The 25,368-nt window shown below is 46.8% G+C and overlaps 1 protein-coding gene across 3 annotated transcripts in view; it reads right to left on the bottom strand.

The window, feature by feature from the left end:
• The window catches only part of UNC13B (unc-13 homolog B), a 121,150-nt gene extending 112,832 nt beyond the window's left edge, over positions 1-8,318 (bottom strand). For all 3 annotated transcript variants that reach the window (XM_053448431.1, XM_053448412.1, XM_053448422.1), the window contains exon 1: positions 8,143-8,318. In XM_053448431.1, coding sequence (XP_053304406.1) covers positions 8,143-8,164 — 22 coding nt within the window. In that variant the 5' untranslated portion in view covers positions 8,165-8,318. The remainder of the gene's footprint in view (positions 1-8,142) is intronic.
• Positions 8,319-25,368: the final 17,050 nt, after the last annotated feature.

The following is a 25,368-nucleotide window of genomic DNA, read 5'->3' as shown; positions in this document are numbered from 1 at the left end:
ACCCCGTTCTCAGAAATCTGTCGAGTCTGAGGATTAAGAGCTTCACGCGGACTCAGCAACAACTCGCCGGGAAATCCCTGTCAACCCCCCGCCGATCCGAATAACAACAACTCAGTAATTAGGAGGGGGTCCGCGTACTTCTCATCGTATAGCTTAACAATAAGCAGGTTGCAATATATATATATAATATACACACACTACACATTATATACACACACTACACATTATATATATATTATATACACACACACACACTACATTATATATATATATATATTACACACACTACATTATATATAGATATAGATTACACACACCGGAGATGTATTGTGCACACAGCGTGCCGTCTCCCTGTAGACGATGAGCAGCGCTCCCGGGGGAAACGGCTCAAACTGTGTAATTAAAGAGGAAATCTGTCCGACGTGAAACTATTTGCTCGTCAGCCGGTAAGCGCATCGGCTTAATCCCATTTTCACGAGCGCTGCGGACGTCGTTCCGATTATCTCCGCTGTTGAAGTTGTTTCTCCTCAAACCTTAATCAGTCGTTGGTGTCGTCTTAGATTCAGGAGCCGTATGTCTATCCCATGCATGTTTACAATCCCTCACTGTATTACCCTCTACCACTTCTGCTGGGAGGCTGTTCCATTTATCTGCCATCCTCTATATTCTATATTTTAACGTTTGCGGTTTCACAGATCACCTTTAAATAAACTTCTTTGGGTTTGCAGAACGGAGACCATTAATTCAGCATTATATTATATTATATTATATATATTATATATTCATGGCAGCCGTGTGCAGCACAGAATGCTGAACGCGGATTATTCTGGAGAATTTAAATCTGCCCTCGAGTAACCCTTAAACCGCCCGATAACCGGTCAGCCAATTAATACGTCAGCTTTTTTGATTGACAGCACATTCTGTACATTCTAGTAAAATGAATGTTCCCTGAAACATGTTACACCGAAGCCATTCGTACGCATGCACGGCCAGCGGGGGTCATCCACGGGGTCATCCATGGCCAGCGGGGGTCATCCACGGCCAGGCGGGGTCACCCACTAAGAGTTTGGCGTTGGAGTTGGCAAGAGGATAGCGAATGTAACCGGCGGGGATACAAAGTTATGCCCTTTAGAAGTTACAAAGTATCTGTGTGACCCGAGTGTCCACATAGGAGGTCTCTTAAGTCTCCCCGTTTTATTTATTCCAGGCATTATTTGCTCGTCTGTATACACTGCTCTGTATTGCATTATTTGCTCGTCTGTATTATTTGCTCTCCTCTGTATACACTGCGGCCCTACAGTTTTTTGGAGCACCAACCATAGCTTTTCGTTCTTCACAATGACTGCGCAAGAGAAAGCGGCCAATAGAGAGTCGGCTCTCATCCTGATCCTCTCTTCACAAATCAATGTTGAGCCAACAGCAGGTCACCCAGATATCGTTTAAAAAGACACTCAAGCCATCAGATGCACTTTAATGCAGGTGATAGCTGGGGGGGTCACTTTAAATTGTCTTGTGGTCGCCCTTGGCTCACCAAGTGTTTGAAGGATTTATATCCTAAAACTAGAGGGTCAGAGGTTCTGATGCAATGTAAGGAAGTTTTACTTTACCGAGAGGGTAGTAGATAAGTGGAACAGCCTCCCAGCAGAAGTGGTAGAGGGTAATACAGTGAGGGTATTAAACATGCATGGGATAGACATACGGCTCCTGAATCTAAGACGAGACCAACGACTGATTAAGGTTTGAGTTGTTACATCATGGCTCTGTGCGCCACTCGAGTTCCTCCTCCCCAACAGCCCTTTATCACTCCCATCACTCCTGTGCTCCAATGGCCCTTTATCACTCCCATCACTCCTGTGCTCCAATGGCCCTTTATCACTCCCATCACTCCTGTGTTCCAACGGCCCTTTATCACTCCCATCACTCCTGTGTTCCAATGCCCCTTTATCACTCCCATCACTCCTGTGTTCCAATGGCCCTTTATCACTCCCATCACTCTTGTGTTCGCTGATCCAAGTTTAAAAGGCTAATTGTAATTATGTTACAGATAGAAGTTTCCTTGTTTTCCATGAAAAAGCCGAGTGACCCCAAACTTGTGAATAGGGCTCCATGAAACCCCTCGCCGTCTGGCGTGCTCCTGCGGCGGCGCGGAGTCTCCTGCGCAGGGGAGCTCTCTGTACAGAGGGCTTCACACAGTTAATCAGATCTGTTCTATACATCCAACAGACGGGGTTAAGAAAGCTTTATAGACCAACAAGGCATGAAACGGAACAGTTCTTTGAGTAAAAGGATTTAATCTATATTTAATTTCCCGAGGAATTATTCCCCGCTCTGCGCTCCCAACCTAATCCCCATCTACCCACAAGCTCTGCTGCATGCGCGGACTCTGACATATATCTGCATATAGCGAATATACATCAGCCACCGGCAGCAGCAGCGACCTACATCATAAACATGCATTCAGCATAAAATATTAGGGGTTTTTGGTGTTTTGGGTTTTTTTTTTTACATTTGACGGCATTGGAAATTGTCCCTTTTGTTTTTTTTTTACAACACGGAAAAGTCAGCGGGAAGAGAAAGGCTTCTGGTGACCAAAAATCCATCTCCTGCTCGGAAAAAACAATAATTTATCTATAGTAGACCCAAAAAATTACACTTCGGGGGTATATTCACTAAATGCGCATAACTATTCATTATGAACGGCCAGCAGTAACAGGTCTGACCAGCGAGAAGGTCTGACCAGGCCCCACAAAATTCAATTCATTTCAAGAACCTTACCGTATTTGACAATCCATTATTCAGGGCCGGCCAAGGACTTTCCTGAAGCTTCACGTTACTTATAGTGAAGTCGAGGGGCCGAACGCTCCGTTTAGTGAACGGACCCTTTGTTGCCGGATGCGAGCTCACACAGAGGCGCATAGCGATATCGTTCATTTCCCGACGCCGCAGCCGCTGGGGAGAGAACCCGCCATATATTCCATATGGAAAAGCTCTGTTTAAATGGACACTCCGGCCATCACTTGTACTGCAGAATGCCCTCATTTGACCTCCGCCCCCAAGTTAAATGCCCGGGGGGGGTGCGTTAGACTAATCAGATGCCCTCGCCTCCAGCCGTCGCCTGGCCCGGGGAACGCTGTGTGAAGGGCTGTTCTGAACCAACTGTCCCGCTTTGCGGGGGACAGTCCCGATTCCGCAGCTCTATCCGTCGAGCTCTGCCTCTCTATTGCTTTTCAGGACGGAAGTAGATCTCGGAGGGACAGCAGGATCCGGGGGCCACAGTTTCCATCTCTGCTGCCTGGGACACTGTAGAATGCAAGCTCTGCTGCCCGGCACCCCAGGCGTGGTATTTGAGAGGCGTGCGCGCGGAAAGCGTCTCCAACGATCTGATTGTTTCAAGAACCGCCAGAGGAAAGGACGGCTTCTGCCGCAGGACGGCAACTTCAGGCTATATATTATATATATATATATATGTGTGTGCGTTTGTTTTTGAAGAATGCACCTTAAAACACCCACAGATGGTCAGCGCTACCTACAGGGTGCATTATTATGCAATCTTCTAGCGTGGGGGCATCTGACATTAAACGGTCCCTTTAAGGTTCAATTCCAGGATCACCTACGGTACTTTAGTTGTTTTAATAGCAAAAGTCATATAGAATATATACCATATTATATAGAATATATACCGTACCATTCAAAAGAAAATAAATGGTGTAAATGGTTAAAAGCCATAAGAAATGAACATTCTGCACCGTGCCGGAGAGCTAGAAGAGAGAATTTAAACCGGATCTGCCACTTTCCCCAAAGCCTGCATTCTCAAACTCTATGCATGAATAAAGCCGGGTCTAGGTTAAAATTAGCCATATATATATATATATCTATCTGACGGGAGCAGACATCTTATCTTATTCCTCCCCGTTATCTCTCTCCTATTAAGTTGCCGGTTATTGTTGATTGGTTGATTGGGACAGGGAATTAGATTTTCCAGTTTGGCCGCCGATCTCCCTTTTAAACGATAAATCTGTGGAAAGGCAACAAAACCCGAAACTAAACGGCACGTAGTTCTGAAATGAATCCCAGTAAAAGCTATAAAAGCGTCTTTAACGGGAATTCCCAGCACTACGGAATACGAGGGCGCCATATAAACCCAGAATTATAATAAATCAGACATGGATATCGTGTATCTACCACTGAAAAGTATTGTCGGTGAACAAAGTTTCCAAAACGGCTTTTATTTGACCCGGAACGGCTCATACGATAGGAGAGCGATAGAAAAGAATATCTGGGAGCCGATTGGCTGCGCGGGCCGACGGATAAGAGAGCGGCAGCCGGGAATCTTTGAGAGTAAATACGCCGAGAGGTTGTTCAGAGTTCAGACTTCAAACAGAGAATAATCCCAAGAATGCCGCAAACAGACATTTCTGCATAAAAACATTTACATAAAACCGACAATTACCGCGGCGACGGATCTCACACGCGATCGCCCGAACCCAATAGCACGAGACGACTCCGCGCCGATCACCGCAGCGCGATCAATACTCAGGACTCAGAACCGGTGATACCACACTCGCTCTTCACTGCATTCACTTTAAAGTTGGGTGAGTTTGGGGAGGAGGAACTCGAGTGGCGCACAGAGCCCCCACCTCAACCCCGCTGGACACCGCGGGGACGAAGCAGAACGCAGCTTGCGAGCCGATCGTCTCGTCTGACACCAGAACCCTGCCTCAGAACCCCGACATCGCAAGCGTTCTACCGGCAGAACAGGAACACTGGAGTGATGGGAGCGATAAAGGGCCATTGGGACACAAGAGTGATGGGAGTGATAAAGGGCCTCTGTACGCCTATGAACAGCAATAGTCATTTACAACATTAACCCCGTCTGCGCTGGATTTCTGATCCATTTCATGTCATTTTAATGGGCAAAATCCGTTTTTTTCCATAAATAAGGACATTTCTTAGTGACCCCAATATATATATATATACACACACACACACATTTAAACAGACATAACATTCAGCGCAGTGACAGGTGAAGGGAATAACGCGGATAATGTTGTTATCGTGGCTCCTGTCAGTGGGGGGGGGGGGATATTATTACGCAGCGAGTTTCACCCTCAAAGTTGATGTTAGAAGCAGGAAAAACGGGCAGCGTAAGGATCTGAGCGACTGGAACACGGAACACGCAGAGCGTCGCAGTTTGTTGCGTTTGGGGACCGCGGAGCCCATGCTGACCCCCCGTCCGCTGCCGGAAGCGCCTACAATGCGCCCGTGAGTATAAGACCTGGGCCACGGAGCGACGGAAGGAGGCGGCCGGTCCGATGAATCCCGTTTTCTTTTACATCACATGGAGAACACGCGGCACTGGGACGTGTCCATGGGGGCCGCACCTCGCAGCTTACAGGACTTAGACATCTCGGTGCTGCTTCAGAGGACTAGTGGGGGCCGTGGACTGTTTAGGGGACCTACACAATATTAGGCAGGTGGTCATAATGTTATGGCTGGTTATATTTATTAAGTATCTGCACCTGAATAAGTTTGGGTCTCATATGAAGCCTTTTTTGGGGTGCAGAAAATACCTTCCCCCCAAAATAAACAAAGTGCAGATATTTGGGGTCAGATGGCCTCCCCCGCCTGGGGGGTTCCCGTCCCTTTTAATCGCTCGGTTTATCATAATTCTTGGCTCACGGATGGAAATGTTCAGCAGCTGAGTGTTACCACGGCATGTACAGGGTTAAACGCAGCCTCAAACACACAGGCCGCACAAAAACAGCCTAATACCGCTGCTGTGATTTAACCCCGCGAGCCACGAGCCTCACAGCGGCCGCCTGCCGAGAACATCCGGTTTACCGGAGTGCCGAGCCGTATTTATCGGCCGGGATATTCCACCGGTGTCCACAGCGACTACTTTTTCTCAGGGTGCGGGGACCAAGCGTGATGATTCTGCACATGCGTGTTCAGGGGAAGGCTGGCAACTGCCCCCTGAGCTGGCCAGAGTTAAAGATTTTGTGCCACTGCCGGAAGTTTTTTCTGGGTATTTTATGTAGCAACCACCAGAGTCTTTAAGAAGGGCTTCAGGTAGCATTTCCACGATGACTGGATCCTTCTATGGATTCTCTATACCTCTCTTTTAGTAAACGTGTTTCGGACAGGGATGGATAGCGCGCATGGCGCGTGTTGGGCTGCTTAATTGCTAGGCCACTTGGCAACAACCCCACCACCATGTGAATTTCGCCGGCCCCCTCCTGTGCACCCTAAAACAGGCCATGCGCTGGAAATCTGCACATCTGGGGGGGGATTGCCCCCGCATACGGCCATTCTAGTGCAGGTTACGTAGAACTATCCAGAAGGGTAACAGAAATTTCCCCCCATCGAGCATTATATATATATACACGTAATATATGTTCATGACTGGGTACAGCTGAGACAGGAGGCCGGGCACGGGGGGGGTCCCGGGTTATGACCGATTAATACAGAGAGACCTGGTTTGACGTCTTTAGTTCAATCCATCAATAGCCTTTAAATGGGTTCCTGACACCTGATAGGGCTTTATCTGGTGAACGAGTAAAGCGGTTTTTCCCAGTTTATTTTTACTTCCTTTCTGGCCGTTTCCCTCTGACCGGTTATACACGCAGATATATGATGTCATATCATACGTACGACGCTAAACACAACATCCTGTTCTTGTGCTTCATGTAATCACCTGCCGCCCAGCGCCGGATTAGAGAGGGGGCAGTTACGGGGTGCAGGGTGGCCGGGTTCAGGGCTTTACCAACACTCTGATTCCCTAGAAAAGAGGGGCATCGGGGGATTTGGGGGCCGATAAAAGACTGGGTAAACTAAACTGGGACACTTGGGAGGTATGTAGCGATTATACATACATTCGGTACATTAGCTTCAATGTTATAAATATAAATTCAAAAGAGTGATAAAAAAAAAAAATTCTACGATTTCAGGGGAAAAATAAAATAAAAATCTTGTTTCCAGAGTCTAGCGGAGACAAGAATGATATCCGCCAGCTTAACGCTCAATACAAGGAAAGGATAAATAAATAAAACCCCAACAGACGCGTCGGACGCGAAGGGCCCAGGAGGGACAGTCTGTACTCGGGGAATAGGAAGGAATCCCTGCCCTGTCCATACGGAGCGGAGCGGGGCCGCGGGAAACAGAGGCAGATGGACTCGGTACAGGCCAGGGAAAAGGCGTATTGAGGCACCCTAGACCATAGCGCAGCTTCTATCTATTTCTTTGTATTGCGGGATTTCCATGACCCGCGACTACGAAATAAATAAATCTGTAAAGCTGAATTCTGCTTCACCTACAAACCGAAGACAAGCCGGTGCCGGTGATAAGCGATCCAGATAGTAAAGGGTGCGATCGGAACGGGATTACTGGGGGGGGTTATCGTGATCATTTAACCCCTGCTAAATTCCTACTACGGCAGATCCACAGGGAACAAATCCCACTAATCACATCCCAACCGGCCGCCTGCCTCCCAACCCACAAGTTACAGCCCAGAATACACGGACGGGACTTCCTACTTCAACGGCGCGCAAATATGTAGACATGGCCGTGAAACGGTTAAAAGCAGCACATTAGTGCAAACCGGAAAACACAATTTACTGTTATTGCCCAGGGAGGGGGCATTAAATTGCCTTCTTAAACCTCTTGAGATCAGGAGCACACAGGGGGGGGGGGTTACACAGGGGCCCATCCCGGACAAGTTCAGCAGAGACTGATGCATTGTAGCTGTGAATGGAGATCTAAAGGAAATCCAAGTAATGGCCACGCCGTCCGGGGGCTCCGGGGTGGAAGATGGGGATTCAAACCGGTACTTTGTAAGAAATTTCATGTATGACATCATTTTAACACAAACTGCGCTTATGGAAAACGTCATCACTTCCTCACAAAGGTCCAAGTGGAGCCGGGTCAAAGGTTTCCACTTTCTGTTAAAAGGTCCAAGTGTTACCAGGCAACGTAGTAACACTTGAAGTGCCAGTGAGGAGTATAACGGGTACCACCCTGGTCACATGAGGTTAAACACACAAATGGCACTTTAACAGGATCTTAAACAGGAGCATCCTATACAATTACAAAGTTTAAGCAGAGTGAGAATAACCCGGATTCCACCCATTTTTACCCCGCACTCACCTCGGACACACAGCAGAGACATGGCCGCAGCGGGTTGGTGACCCCCTGGGGGGCATGAGGCGAGGGCAGCTCTGCAGAGGGATTAGGGAGGATTAACCGCCAAGTATTAGGGATGCCACCAGGGCATGGCTTCCATGTGGGGGGGTGGGGGGCACCAAGGAAGGCAAACAGTGAAGATGTAAGGGGCAAATAACAGGGGAGGATGAGGATAGTAAATAGGAGGCAGGATGGAGGGGGTGGCACAGCTGGTAAGGGTGACAGAATGAGGAGGAAAGGAGGCTGCTGATAACAGGATTGGGGAAAGAAAACAGAAGCAGGCGATGGTGCGGGACCGGGGGTATCAGCTACAAAGCACAAGGCAAAGATGGGGGGGTAGATAACTGGGGTACAGTGGGAAATTAGGGTGCAAGTAAAGGCATGATAAACCCAAATCAATTGGGGTAGTCCTATGAGGGGCAGTGCAAAGGGGGCACTACTATGAGGGGCAGTGGTATTAGTGGGGTAGTATTGAGGCGTGCAGTTAGTTAGGTGGGATAGGTCTGTGGGTAGGATTGGGGTGCAGTAATCAGAAGGCACTGCGTGAGGGGAGTTGAGTTGCTGGGGCCACTCAGCGAGGGGGGCTGGGGCCACTCAGCGAGGGGGGCTGTGGTTACTGAGCGCAGAGCGGTATCGAAGAGAAAGCCCGGGGTGAGAGCTGATGAGGAGCTGGCCAGAGGAAAGTTGTGGCGGGATCACGTCTTCCTCAGGTCCTGGGATCACCTCCTCACTCCCGGGCTCCCTGGTTTCCCCCTTAGCCCGGAGTCCTCGGAGCGGCAGCTGCTGCAGGTGCATCCAGCACTGACCCAATCGGAGGACACAGCGCCTCTAGCTAACTCCGCCCCCTCCTGTCCCATATACACCACACACACCCCTTCCTCCCTACTTGGTTCAGCTCACCTTCAGTGGCCCCAGGGGACGGCCCGGCCCATCCCACGGCGCCAAGAGGGGAGAACGGGCGGAGACAGGCCAAGAAGGATTAAACCATACAGGTGACAGCGATGATTGACGTGGACCCGGGATGTCAGCCAATGGAAGAGGCGGGGCGTGGTTGTTTGACAGATGGGCGGGTCCCGCAGGTTTTGTGTTGTGAGGTGGAGTAGGCCCTGTCACAGAGTGTATTCGTGCGCGGCAGATCACACCTGGCAACACCTCACCCAGGGGAAGCACACACCTGAGGGACTATATTACCTCACTTGTGCACTTTTGTGGTTATGTCACCTCACTGGGGATGTCAATAAATAGACATTTTCCAATACTGTCTCCGAACACCTGAGGTGACTTCATTCAGATGAAATACAGGCGCGAAAGCACGTCTTCTACTGCTGTAAAATTATTTCTAAATGATGTCATATTTGGCACCTTTTTGGATTCTTTTAAAATTCCTCCCAGAGGCGTGACATTACGATCATTCCACGCACCCTCAAATTAGTGCAATTATGACACGCTAATCGTTTTGTACCTGTATCATGATGGGGCGTTTATTTCGATGCAGTTGGTGTATTAGTTATGTATATTCCCCGTCGCTATAGGGAAGCTGTCTGTAAGCGTATATAGGGGCAATTGGTAAATATCACACGCTGAGAGGATTTTTTTCTAATATAAGATTTGCTTTTTGGGGGGCAAAACAAAAACTAATTCTCTATTCTGAAAACAGCAAATGTGGGGGGTTTTTTGTATTAAAGTATTAAAAAAATTAGTTTTATCATAACAGCCCTTAATGTAGGCTTTTCGCTGACACCGAATGGTTAATAGTGATTAACTGTGGGTTATATTGAGGCTTGAGGTGTTAGGAGGAATGATTTCACCTATGATGTCACAGCATGACCTCATCTGACCCCTACTGGATAACTGAAAGAGTATTTTGAACACTGAAATAAACATGTGGGGGGGTGGATACCATATAAAGAGGAGAGGTAAACCGTTTATGTATATATTATATATGATGTTAAATTGCGAATGGAATACAAATACTTTTACAGGAATGTCCGTGGGGTCCCTGCTCAGATATTATAGGTACAGGTTAGGGGCCCCTGAGGTATGACAGGTATGTAACTTATTGATTAGCAAATTCCCAGCTGGACATGCGCTGCTTCCCTGCTTTTTATACTACGATCATTCCAGCAGCACCCCAAAACCTGTATGTCCCCTGTGCTTTTCACATGGATGTATAATATATATGTATGTGTTTTATATATATGTATGTGTTCTATATATATATATATATGTGCGTGTATGTGTTACATATATATGTATGTATTATATGTATGTATGTATTATATATATAGATATGTGTGTGTTACATATATATGTATGTGTTATATATATATATGTATTATATATATATGTATTATATATATGTATGTGTTGTATTCTATATATAGATATGTGTGTGTTACATATATATGTATGTGTTATATTTATATATGTATTATATATATATATGTATTATATATGTATGTGTTGTATTCTATATATAGATATGTAAGTGTTATATATATATATATATGTATGTGTTTTATATATATATGTATTATATATGTATTATATATATATGTTTATGTTGTATTATATATATGTATTTGTTGTGTTATGTGTATGTATTATATGTATGTATTTATTATATAAATCCATGTGTTTATTATTATTATTATCTTTTATTTATATAGTGCCAACAGTTTACGCAGCGCTTAATACAATACATAAATTCAAGGGATATGACAAGACGAGAATTGACAGACAAACCGATACATTAGGTGGAGAGAGCCCGGCTCGCAAGCTTACAATCTAGAGGGAAATGAGGTGACAAACATAAGGTTATATATATGTATGTATTTATTATATAAATGTATGTGTTATATACATGTATGTATTTATTATATAAATGTATGTGTTATATACATGTATGTATTTATTATATAAATGTATGTGTTATATATATGTATGTATTTATTATATAAATGTATGTGTTATATATATGTATGTATTTATTATATAAATGTATGTGTTATATATATGTATGTATTTATTATATAAATGTATGTGTTATATATATGTATGTATTTTATGTACATTCTTTTCAGCAAACTTTATTTTTTTGCATGAACCTATTACTTTGCCCCAGAGATTTCCTGCTGCCTCTGTCTGTATTACCTGCAGCATTAATGCCCCCGCTCCCCGGCACAGCGCTCAGCCGCACGATTCTGTCAGGATTTATTACCACGAGGCTGCAGAGGCTGTCGCTTTAATTCCCTGCTTCCCCGGAGTGGAGGGACTGTCTTCTCAGAGCAGGGATGGACGTTTTGTAATCAGAATACCAGCTGTCCCTGAAGCCGACAGACGGGACGGGATAAATTACTGGCCGCCCGTCCCCAAAAGGGATTTATTTTTAACATCGATGAATAATTCCCAACATGTTAAATGGCCAAGGAGCGGCACAGTGATTGGGGACTAAAGAGGGACTGGTCATACTAAATAGGGACACTTGGGAGATATGGTCTGTCCTGCATGAGCGATCGGACAGTACTGTGGGGGGGGATTCCAGTCTCCGTTCCCGAGGGGTTAACACGATGGCTGACAGCTACACTAAGGACAGGTAGCAAGGGGTTAAATCTCACGCCGTGCTGTAAGTGGAGTGCATGGCCGCGAGGAAGGGTTAACTCTATTAGGCATGGTCATGGTAGGATTACCTGGGCGTAGCGGGGGAGACTGCTGTGACCTCTGAGCCTCCGTAACCGTAGGCAGCTGCTCCCGGGTTGGGTGGACGGTGGGGAGTGCGGGAGGAGAGGGCGGTTTGGGGGGCGATGCGGCTGCTGTGCGTGGACACGGTGGCCGGAGGGACGTCATTGGTTTGTGTGGTTTGGTAAAACCCGTCCTGTTTTGTAGGAGCTGCGGCATTTGGTATCTGCGAGAACCCTGTGGATTTACCATGACGTGCCTGCGACATACCCGCGACATACCCGTGACATACCCGTGACATACCCGCAACATACCCGTGACATGCTCACGACATACCCGCAACATACCCGTGACATGCCCACGACATACCCGCAACATACCCGTGACATACCCACGACATACCCATGACATACCCGTGACATGCCCACGACATACCCGCAACATACCCGTGACATGCCCACGACATACCCGCAACATACCCGTGACATACCCACGACATACCCATGACATACCCGTGACATACCCGCGACATACCCGCGACATGCCCACGACATATCCGCAACATACCCGCGACATACCCACGACATACCCGCGACATACTCGTGACATGCCCACGACACGCCCACGACACGCCCACGACATACCCCCGCTTCGGGCTCAGTGGGCAGATTCACAGGCTTTTACCCAAGTCTCAGAGTGAATGGGGCAGATTCTGAGGTTTTTACCCCAGCCTGGGGGTCTTGGTGTGAATGGGGCAGATTCTCAGGGTTTTACACCGGTCTCGGGGTGAATGGGGAGATTCTCAGGGTCTCGGGGTGAATGGGGAGATTCTCAGGGTCTCGGGGTGAATGGGGAGAATCTCAGGGTCTCGGGTGATTGGGGCAGATTCTCAGGGTCTCGGGGTGAATGGGGAGATTCTCAGGGTCTCGGGGTGAATGGGGAGATTCTCAGGGTCTCGGGGTGAATGGGGAGATTGTCAGGGTCTCGGGGTGAATGGGGAGATTGTCAGGGTCTCGGGGTGATTGGGGCAGATTCTCAGGGTCTCGGGGTGAATGGGGGAGATTCTCAGGGTCTCGGGGTGAATGGGGCAGGTTCTCAGGGTCTCGGGGTGAATGGGGGAGATTCTCAGGGTCTCGGGGTGAATGGGGCAGATTCTCAGGGTCTCGGGGTGAATGGGGCAGATTCTTGGAGTCACGCAGTCTGGTGCCGACTCCTTCATATTCTCCTCTGATTTAATGACATCCGAGCAACCAGATTGGTGCTTTTCTCCCTGCTTTATCACAGCTAGAATCCCTGCTTTAATACAGGTGACTCCATTCAGAAGATCTCCTGCCCTGTCACGGTTTCTATAAGGGGCGTTGATGACTTTTTGGGAACGTTTGTAGCTGGGGCCGTAAGGAAGCGGGGGGTCCACTGATGGCATTAAAGGGGAGATGCAGATTTGGGGTGAGCGGGCGAGCGGGCGGGGAGGAGCCGCTTTGCCCGTCCTGTTGATGGCCGTTGAACGATGTGGCATGAAAGGAGCCGCACGTTGCCATAGTAAACGTCTCCTTTATGTCTCGGGACGAGTGACGCAGAGCTTTTCAGAGACCTCCTTTCATGTAAACACTTTCTTCTCCGCACCCACTTCACCATTATTAACCCCTTACATGAAGATAAACCGACAGATTGTTTTTGTGCATTTTGTTGTTTTTTTTGGCAGGTCTGGGGAAACATTTGCCCCCAAAATTCTTGTGAATTGCGAGGGACCCCGCTTTAGGGCAATCGGTAGCTGGAAATACAACCCTCAAAGAGGGACTGGCTCAAGTAAACAGGGACACTAGGGAAGTATGTGGCATTTTGCATGTACCCAGTAGCCACATCCCCCCCGTTTCTCCGGTTCTTGTGATTAATAGTTAATTTATACCCCGCTTATTATTTTAATTAACGCGGGGGGGTAATAAAGCGGCGTTTCCTGCCATTCTTTGAAGTGGAAATCGGAACGTGGGGCGCGTTGCCTACCCGGCAGGGGGTACGGGGCCCTAACGCCATGGGGCCCTTACAATGGGATAAAGAAGGGTCCTACTCTAATCTCGCATTACGTGTCCGGATCTGGAACCTGAGCGATGTCTGCCAGATCGGCCCCATCCGGCCCCCGTCAAACCGTAATAAGTGCGTTATTTTACATTTATCCGCATTAAACTGCCGCTCTCCCCCATTCTTCTCATTTACCTAAATCTTATTCCACCAGGTAATGTTACTCTACTTAATAATATAAAGAATTCTAAATAAAAATAATAATTCTACTGAATAATAATAATTAATAATAATAATAATAATTTATAATAATAATTTATAATAATTCTACTTAATAATATACAGAATTCTAAATAGTAATAATAATAAAAATAATAATTATTCTTAATAATATAAATCATTCTAAATCATCATAAAAATAATTCTACATAATAATAATAATAATAATTCTACATAATAATATAACTAATTCTATATAATAATAAAATAATAATATAATAATAATGATAATAATATAATAATAATGATAATAATATAATAACATGACATTATATTCAGTGCATGAAGCTTCGTGTCTCATCTGAAATTATTCTCTTGGTTTTATGGATCCCCTCTCGGGGGAGACCACGTCGCTGGACCCAATCAGACCACCGTTTCGTGGGACGTATGAGAGATACGGGCCCCTCACAGCACTGGGGCCCTGGAGCAATTTCTCCATGTTAACCCATTGTTGGCCCAGCCTTGATTACTGGGTAGCTGCACTTGGTTTTAAAATGTTTAAATTCAGCGAAGTGGGTGACATTGTAACTTTCATCCAGATTCTGAAATGCTTAGGGGGCCACATTTATATTACCGGCCCCCCGGCGGCCCCAGACTTCAAAAAACATATATATATATTATATGCAGTATACATTTTACAGAAAAAGGTGCTTTTCATTTTTGCTAGTATTTAACTTTTTTTGCCGCGCCTCACTTAGGTGACAAAGTCATTTGTTTCTCTCTTTATGCTTTTTGTGGTTGGCTGCAGAATAAACACGTCACTTCGTTCTCACGCTCATCGAAAGCATTTTCAGCCATTAGCATCGGCATCGGGTTTAATATCAGCAGAGACCGCGTGCTTTTATTTTCCACTCCGGTCACATAGAAGGAACTGAACCGGGAGGAAAGTGAGGAGGGGTTGGTTTACATATTGAATACTGTAGTGTTTTAGGTGTGAGTGGGTGGTAGATAAGTGGAACAGCCTCCCAGCAGAAGTGGTAGAGGGTAATACAGTGAGGGTATTAAACATGCATGGGATAGACATACGGCTCCTGAATCTAAGACGAGACCAGCGACTGATTAAGGTTTGAGTCGTTACAGCAGGAGAAACGGGCGACTAGACGGGGGCCGGGTGGGACACGTCTCGTCAGATGTGATTAAGCGTTTCCGGTTCCCCCCGGCCCTCGCCGAGCCATCTGGATCTCCATCCAGGGCCGACTTCTAATTTTATCTAATCCGGGTTTATGACGGCCGCGTCACATGTCTGGGCTTCTCTCACCGCGTTCACCCTGCGCTCTATTTTTAGCCAGCGAGACGGCCGTCTGACGTCGATGAAGCATCCGCTGGGGTTAAATCTCGTGAGTCCCGCCGGTTACCGTTACCCGGGTTCTCATCGCCGGCTCGTAGGGGGGCTCACGGACCCTCGTATGACGCAGGCGGGGGGGTCGGCGGTGATGATTACGCTCCGGACGCTTCCCGGAACGTCTACGAAAAGAAACAAATGTATCGATTCCTCAAAGAATGTTACGTTTCTATACCGTAAACCCGCATGGCTTCTGGCTGAGGGTATTAGGAGGGTGCAAGTAGGGCAGTAAACAGGGCAGCGGATTCAGGGAGTAGGAGCAGCGCGTAACTACCTGCTGAGGGTGTTTGGGGTGTGTACTCCCCGGGCCGGGTAACTGGAATAACAGCTCGCCCCGTTACAGAGCGAAGTCCAGCTTTCTCTGCGGGGTAATTAAGCGGGTGATTGGCTGTTTGTCGGTGCTGAAGTGGACAGCTCCCGGCGGTCAGGTGGCAGACCCCCGCCTCATGTCACGTTAACATGCTGACTCAGCCACGAGCTGCCTCCCGCCGCCCCCCCCCGCAGCCTCTCGCCACCCGCCACAGCCTCGCCCTGCCCCTGCCGCCCCCTGCAGACTCCCTCCACCCACCGCAGCCTCCCGCAGCCCCCCCCCGCAGCCCCCCCTGCAGCCTTCCGGAGCCCCCCTGCTTCTGAATCAGCAGCAGAAAGATGGAGAAATGCCCCGGGCAGACCTCTGCGTCACCCCCATCGATCAATCGCTCAGAGGCTCAGGTAGAATATAAGGAACTTTTCATTTACTGAGAGGGTGGTAGATACGTGGAACAGCCTCCCAGCAGAAGTTGTAGGGGTTTAAAGATACTTCCATAGTTACCAAGGGTCTCGAGGTGGTCAGGACAGTCCCAACAACCAAACTCACATCCAGTTCCCAGATTCTCCAATTCGCATGTTGATTGTTTGAGAAACTCGGAGCCAACGAACGACAGAGAAGACGAGGAACAAGAAGACGCCCTGAAATCCGCCTCGATGTTTTGTGCGTCCTGAACCCCTGCAGCAGGACGAATCCTTGGAGGAATCGCGTATTTAGTGATCGTGTCGCTTTAAATTACTTTTCTATGTAAAGATTTTTCTTTTCAAAATAATGATGTCATAATGATGATGACGGAATCAAACTGATTTCCGAGATATTATATATATAAATAAATGTACGGTTCCAGTTTAGCAGATCGCGGAGTGGGGGTCCAAGCGATGCGTTCCCCACAATCTGTCCGCCTGGAACGGCCTCCCCGCTGCAGTCTGTCGCGTTTTCTTGAAGGAAGGATATCCAATCTTCACGGTTTATGAGTTTCTCCACATTCTAGAACAACTTTCTAATTCCAGGAAAAGAACGCCGCGGCACAATGACGGCGTAAGGGGGGGGGCATTTAATGGCACTTGATAGTGACGCTTACAGGGGGGGATTCTTTATCACATTTTGGGTGGGGGGTTAGAAGACGGCGTCTGCTGAGAAATGAAAGCCCATCTGCAGAGATTAAAGCTGATTCCAGAACTCAAGAAATCGTTAAAAGATAACAGCTGGCAGTGAAAATTTATTTAAATTATAATTAAAAGGATTTCCAACGTCAGACCTGAGGATACGATTCACAAATTACAACACGGCACCGACCTGAGGGGCATCCCAGCTACAAACAGCGAATCCAATCCCTGCCGGAGCACGGAAGCCCCGCCAGGAAATTATTTATTAAAACATATATATATATATTATATTATTGGCCTAATATGTTTTCAGGCAGCTGCATATCAGATCTACTAAACCCCCCGACTCCTTATCATACTGCCTGTGGGGAACTATAGAATGACTCAGTCGTAATCACACAGATGGACTCTCTGACTAATGAAAGTCTATGGAGAAACGGACTTCGTTAGCATCGCCATAAAGCATCAGCACAGTGAGGTTTTTGAGCCGACAAAATGGCGTATACTGTATACAGCGCTGGGGGTTATATTACTGTATACAGCGCTGGGGGTTATATTACTGTATACAGCGCTGGGGGGTATATTACTGTATACAGCGCTGGGGGTTATATTACTGTATACAGCGCTGGGGGTTATATTACTGTATACAGCGCTGGGGGTTATATTACTGTATACAGCGCTGGGGGTTATATTACTGTATACAGTGCTGGGGGTTATATTACTGTATACAGCGCTGGGGGTTATATTACTGTATGCAGTGCTGGGGGTTATATTACTGTATACAGCGCTGGGGGGGTTATATTACTGTATACAGCGCTGGGGGTTATATTACTGTATACAGCGCTGGGGGGTTATATTACTGTATACAGTGCTGGGGGGTTATATTACTGTATACAGTGCTGGGGGTTATATTACTGTATACAGCGCTGGGGGTTATATTACTGTATACAGCGCTGGGGGTTATATTACTGTATACAGCGCTGGGGGGTTATATTACTGTATACAGCGCTGAGGGGTTATATTACTGTATGCAGCGCTGGGGGTTATATTACTGTATACAGCGCTGGGGGGGTTATATTACTGTATACAGCGCTGGGGGGTTATATTACTGTATACAGCGCTGGGGGGTTATATTACTGTATACAGCGCTGGGGGGTTATATTACTGTATACAGCGCTGGGGGTATATTACTGTATACAGCGCTGGGGGTTATATTACTGTATACAGCGCTGGGGGTTATATTACTGTATACAGTGCTGGGGGGGTATTACTGTATACAGCGCTGGGGGGGTTATATTACTGTATACAGCGCTGGGGTTATATTACTGTATACAGCGCTGGGGGGTTATATTACTGTATACAGCGCTGGGGGGGTATATTACTGTATACAGTGCTGGGGGTTATATTACTGTATACAGCGCTGGGGGGTTATATTACTGTATACAGCGATGGGGGTTATTACTGTATACAGCGCTGGGGGTTATATTACTGTATACAGCGCTGGGGGTTATATTACTGTATACAGCGCTGGGGGTTATATTACTGTATACAGCGCTGGGGGTTATATTACTGTATACAGTGCTGGGGGTTATATTACTGTATACAGTGCTGGGGGGTTATATTACTGTATACAGCGCTGGGGGGTTATATTACTGTATACAGCGCTGGGGGTTATATTACTGTATACAGTGCTGGGGGGTTATATTACTGAGTACAGCGCTGGGGGTTATATTACTGTATACAGCACTGGGGGTTATATTACTGTATACAGCACTGGGGGTTATATTACTGTATACAGCGCTGGGGGTTATATTACTGTATACAGCGCTGGGGGTTATATTACTGTATACAGCGCTGGGGGTTATATTACTGTATACAGCGCTGGGGGTTATATTACTGTATACAGCGCTGGGGGTTATATTACTGTATACAGCGCTGGGGGGTATATTACTGTATACAGCGCTGGGGGTTATATTACTGTATACAGCGCTGGGGTTATTACTGTATACAGTGCTGGGGGGTTATATTACTGTATACAGCGCTGGGGGTTATATTACTGTATACAGCGCTGGGGGTTATATTACTGAGTACAGCGCTGGGGGTTATATTACTGTATACAGCACTGGGGGTTATATTACTGTATACAGCACTGGGGGTTATATTACTGTATACAGCGCTGGGGGTTATATTACTGTATACAGCGCTGGGGGTTATATTACTGTATACAGCGCTGGGGGTTATATTACTGTATACAGCGCTGGGGGTTATATTACTGTATACAGCGCTGGGGGTTATATTACTGTATACAGCGCTGGGGGGTATATTACTGTATACAGCGCTGGGGGGTTATATTACTGTATACAGCGCTGGGGGGTTATATTACTGTATACAGCGCTGGGGTTATTACTGTATACAGTGCTGGGGGGGTTATATTACTGTATACAGCGCTGGGGGTTATATTACTGTATACAGCACTGGGGGGTTATATTACTGTATACAGTGCTGGGGGTTATATTACTGTATACAGCGCTGGGGGTTATATTACTGTATACAGCGCTGGGGGTTATATTACTGTATACAGTGATGGGGGTTATTACTGTATTCAGCGCTGGGGGTTATATTACTGTATACAGCGCTGTGGGTTATATTACTGTATACAGCGCTGGGGGGTTATATTACTGTATACAGTGCTGGGGGGTTATATCACTGTATACAGCGCTGGGGGTTATATTACTGTATACAGCGCTGGGGGGTATATTACTGTATACAGCGCTGGGGGGGTTATATTACTGTATACAGCGCTGGGGGTTATATTACTGTATACAGCGCTGGGGGGGTTATATTACTGTATACAGCGCTGGGGGTTATATTACTGTATACAGCGCTGGGGGGTTATATTACTGTATACAGCGCTGGGGGTTATATTACTGTATACAGCGCTGGGGGTTATATTACTGTATACAGTGCTGGGGGGGTATATTACTGTATACAGCGCTGGGGGGGTTATATTACTGTATACAGCGCTGAGGGGGTTATATTCCTGTATACAGCGCTGGGGGGTTATATTACTGTATACAGCGCTGGGGGGGGTTATATCACTGTATACAGCGCTGGGGGTAATATTACTGTATACAGCGCTGGGGGTTATATTACTGTATACAGCGCTGGGGGTTATATTACTGTATACAGCATTGGGGGTTATATTACTGTATACAGCGCTGGGGGGTTATATTACTGTATACAGCGCTGGGGGTTATATTACTGTATACAGTGCTGGGGGTTATATTACTGTATACAGCGCTGGGGGGTATATTACTGTATACAGCGCTGGGGGGTTATATTACTGTATACAGCGCTGGGGGTTATATTACTGTATACAGTGCTGGGGGTTATATTACTGTATACAGCGCTGGGGGTTAAATTACTGTATACAGTGCTGGGGGTTATATTACTGTATACAGTGCTGGGGGTTATATTACTGTATACAGCGCTGGGGGGTTATATTACTGTATACAGCGCTGGGGGGGTTATATTACTGTATACAGCGCTGGGGTTATATTACTGTATACAGCGCTGGGGGGTTATATTACTGTATACAGTGCTGGGGGTATATTACTGTATACAGCGCTGGGGGGGTTATATTACTGTATACAGCGCTGGGGTTATATTACTGTATACAGCGCTGGGGGGTTATATTACTGTATACAGTGCTGGGGGTTATATTACTGTATACAGCGCTGGGGGTTATATTACTGTATACAGTGCTGGGGGTTATATTACTGTATACAGTGCTGGGGGTTATATTACTGTATACAGCGCTGGGGGTTATATTACTGTATACAGCGCTGGGGGTTATATTACTGTATACAGCGCTGGGGTTATATTACTGTATACAGTGCTGGGGGTTATATTACTGTATACAGCGCTGGGGGTTATATTACTGTATACAGCGTTGGGGTTATATTACTGTATACAGTGCTGGGGGGGTTATATTACTGTATACAGCGCTGGGGGGGGTTATATTACTGTATACAGCGCTGGGGGGGGTCCTGGGACTTCCTCTCCCAGAAACTTTTAAAACGTTTCTCTTGTTTGAATCGTGTGGGTTGTGCTCCGGCAGGCAGGACTCGGAAGGCTTCTGTATAAATGTATTATTACTCGAGCTCCCGTGGAGAGGTAGATTCACTGAGCTTTATTTAGAAACTCATGGCAGGGCCGCGGTGTTTGAGACCCAGTTACAGAGCCGCGCATGGTGTCCTAGTTGTTGGAATAGAAATAGCGCGTTAGAAGATAAGTGGCCGTGGCGGAGTCGTCGCTCGTCTTTCTCCCCCAGCGGATTATATTTCTTCTCATGCATATGGTAATAACAGCCCGAGATTCCGCTCATCATTGAGAACCCAACCTGAGAAGATAAAAAAACAGCGCGAGACGAGTCCCCGGGGAACGTCCGCCATGAACATTCTCTTACGGAGACAGAAAACCCTATGGGGAGGAATAATCATGCAGATCTAGGGTGACGGGCATGTTTTTTTCTGAATTTTTGGGGAAAATGAGCAGATCTGTAGGGTAAATAAATATAACCCTATAATCCGGACAGCTGAAATCCCTGCTTGAGTGCAGGTGAATAACAGGAACCGTACTATAGAGCCGAACGGCTGTGCACTCCACGCGATCCGGGACAGACATTGGACAACCGCGTGATAACGATATTCTTCATTTTTCAGCAACGCTACAGAATCTGCAGGCGCCATATAAATAAAATGTAACGTTACAGGCAGGTACATATCTGCCTCAAAAGCTGACAATGAAAGCGTCGGGGTTATTTAGGGGTTAAGCGGCCCCTCGTCACCCCCTCGTTTATTCTCGGAAAGATGCGCAGCGAGACGTTCTGACGGCTTTCAACACAACTCCGGGAATAAAATTACTGCGCAGAAACCTAGAATTATGTCAGGGAGAGAGAAAAACACTGATCCCGGAACCCTGCGGATCCCGCACACGCAAAACACATTGTATATCCACGCGTTATATCCACGCGCTATATCCTCACATTATATCCACGCGTTATATCCACGCATTGTATATATATATGCATTATAACCACGCGTTATATCCACGCGTTATATCCACGCATTATATCCACGCAGTATATCCACGAGTATAACACTGATCCCGGATCCCTGCGGATCCCGCACACGCAAAACACATTGTATATCCACACGTTATATCCACGCAGTATATCCACACGTTATATCCTCACATTATATCCACGCGTTATATCCAACACATTGTATCCACGCATTGTATATATATGCATTGTATCCACAAAATATATCCACGTATTATATCCACACATTATATCTACGCGTTATAGGTCTCTCTCCTCGGGATGATGTCATAGGGTGCTTTCTTTATGCCCTCGACGTCTTCTTCTTGGACGTTGCACTCACTCGACTCGCCCGGACTCTTTGCTCTGTTCCAGCACTTTGGTTTAGATTTGGTTCGTTTCCGGTTTCTCCGGTGGTCACCGTCTCTGGAGGCTCCACCGAAGGGACGAATTACTTGTTATCGGCAGGAAAGCTTCTCTCGTGGACCAAGAGTCCGGCCTCTGATTTTACAAAACCAACGATTCAGAGGAGAAGGTCGCTGTTCTTCCACCAGAAGGTCCAACGTGTCGTCCTCTCGAGCAGCAGGTCTGGCGGTGGGAGATGTGGGGCTGGACGGCCACCTGTTTGAGGTCAAGAGCGATAAACTCTTGTAGCCACAAATTGTTCTGGTGGTGATGAGGTTCTTCTCCATCGGAGTATCCGGTAGAAACGGTATTTGTTATATTGGAGGTTTGGATGGAGATCCGGCTTCACTGTTGAGGTCCTGATCTGTACAGAGTTTCAGGGAAGGGGTCAGTGAGGGGCTCGGGTTGGACTCCTCGGGTTCCAGGTCTTAGACCTTGCCGAGTGACCTTTGATATATTCTTTCTTTGGATACATCTAGATCAGGGTGTCAATTATGTACGGAAGGAAAAGGGAAGAAAGAAGGAAAAGGGAAGAAAGAAGGAAAAGTTAGTGTCCAGTGAGTGCTGATGTCCATGGCTGGGCAGCATGACCTGTATGTAAGCTGCCACCTTGGGCACAAAGTCACATCCTCTCCAATCATAGAAGGTCAGAGGTTTAGATGTAATGTAGGGTAGATAAGTGGAACTGCCTCCCAGCAGAAGTGGTAGAGGGTAATACAGTGAGGGTATTAAACATGCATGAGACTGAATCTAAGACGAGACCAACGACTGATTAAGGTTTGAGTCTTTACAGCAGGAGAGACGGGCGACTAGACGGGGGCCGGCGGGGGCCGATCAGCCGGCAGGTTCTGGGTTTGTATCTAAGTCTTTGAGAAACGTCAGGGCAGGAATCCTAAGATGTAAAATACATTCATTTTCTGGGATAAGAAGACAAAGCCGAGTCCCCGGCTGGCCCCGGCTGGCCCCCGCGGCTCGGATTCTATATTAAGTTTCCGTTCTCAGCCTTGAAATGGATTCGGTTTGGAAATAAAACGGATATTTTTTGGCTGTTACCAATACGGCTATTTTTACCATGAAAAGTTCCGGATTCTGGGAGCGTCTGCCGGTTCCACTCGTTGCTTTTGTTTGTTTCTTTTTTGCCGGTGACGTCGGCTTTCGCTTTAGAATTCTGCCTCGTTCCGGATACAAAGACATTGGAATTTTTCCGAAGACTCGTTGTGTAACTTGGCGAAACGTTTCTGTGCTTGTTTTGGACGAGGCTGTCGGCTTTCATGTGAAGCTGAAATAAAAGGCGAGAAATTTCTATTCTAATATAATCATTTCTGGGGCTTTGGGGATCGGTAGCTGCCAAAAGTCCCGAAACTTGGGGCTTGGGAGGAAGTGCGATGCTTGTAGAACTCATACTAAAGACAGATGCTGAGGGACGTTGGAAAGATTTACTAAGGTCAGAGGCTTAGGTGGAATGGAAGGACGTTTTACTTTACTAAGGGGGTGGTAGATAAGTGGAGCAGCCTCCCAGCAGAAGTGGTAGAGGCCGATACAGCGAATTTAAACATGCATGTGATAGGCCTCCTGAAACTAAGACAAGACCAAGGACAGGGTGAACGCTCGAGTCTTGGATCTCCCTGGTTTAAGGGGACAGTCCTTGGATGGAGACTTTTGGTTTTTTTTTTATTTATTCCAGAAAATATCACCCTAAAATATTTTATTAATTATAAAGAATTAGAGAAAAGAGTATAAATGTAGGCGCTAATCAGCTAAATGGCTTCAGTAACTGGAGCGGCACCCAGCGCAAAATTATGCCACTGACCTGGGGGTGGAATTAGTTTTTTTGGGGTCCTAAGCAAAAAGATTCAGGGGGCCCATCTCCAGTATAAATGATGAAAACAATAATTAACCAAAAGAGCATCACAATGAACAAGATACACAATAGTGATATAAATATTTACCAGGAACCGGCCCCTTCTGCAGCCTCTGAGGGGCCCTTAGCCCAATGGGGGGCCTTAAGCAGCTGCGTAATCTGATAGACCGGTACTTATATTATTACATACATATAAGCTATATATGAAACAATAAATAATAATAGGGGTCCCCTCCGGGGAGGGCAGGCGGCAGCAGCTTTAGCGCCCCCTCTGGGGCTCTGGGTGTACTGCACGCTCTGTACGCTCTGCATAGCCCCATTGCACACCCTGGCATGTCATCTGGAGAAGGGCAGATGGGGCAAATAAGGCGTCGCTAGGCAGGGCGCAGAATGCTTCAACGGCAATGTTCTACCCTAAAGTTACCCCCTATTAATAGAGTTATATATATCGCGTGATCTCTCATTAACAGCTGCTAATTAGATTATTCCAGTTATTAATCAATGCTTGTAAACTGAGAACAGTCTGCTGTGACATAGATAGAATGATAGAAGATATGTGATAATAATCACATTAATTAATAAAAAATGAATAATAATAATAATCTTGATTTTTGGCAGGTGACAGTCTGGGCCATGATGCACCGGCGCCACCTAGTGGAGGATTTGTAGAACTATAGATAGAAGGACGAACGAAAACAGTAAGCCGCTACTGGCCAAGCGGAGACTTCTGAGACTTCTAAGTTTTAATCAAGAGGAGCGTCACTGAGCGCTCATACTTAGCCAATCACCTAGCGAGATGAGTGGCACACTTGATCCACCTGGGGGCAATTCCCCTGTGCCTCCTTCCACTTTCTTCTGTATCCAGGGGCAGATGTGAAGCCAGCACAGAGCAGGATCCCTGAACCTGCCCCAGGAGCCGAGAGCCCCGGCTGTATCTGTGTTCTGCCTCTTACGGATATGCAATGAAATCGCGGGCTTTGGAGTCTTTGCCGTCTCCTGGACCTGGGCCTGGCTGACTTAAGTTGAAAACTCAGGGCAATGGCACAGCCATGCTTAGCACTTAGCTGAGTGCGAGCGGCCAGCCTCACCAGA

The sequence above is a fragment of the Spea bombifrons genome, chromosome 1, assembly GCF_027358695.1.
Source record: "Spea bombifrons isolate aSpeBom1 chromosome 1, aSpeBom1.2.pri, whole genome shotgun sequence".
NCBI classification, from domain to species: domain Eukaryota; kingdom Metazoa; phylum Chordata; class Amphibia; order Anura; family Pelobatidae; genus Spea; species Spea bombifrons.
Note: the sequence above shows the minus strand (reverse complement) of the source record. Positions and strands in the feature narration are given on the sequence as shown.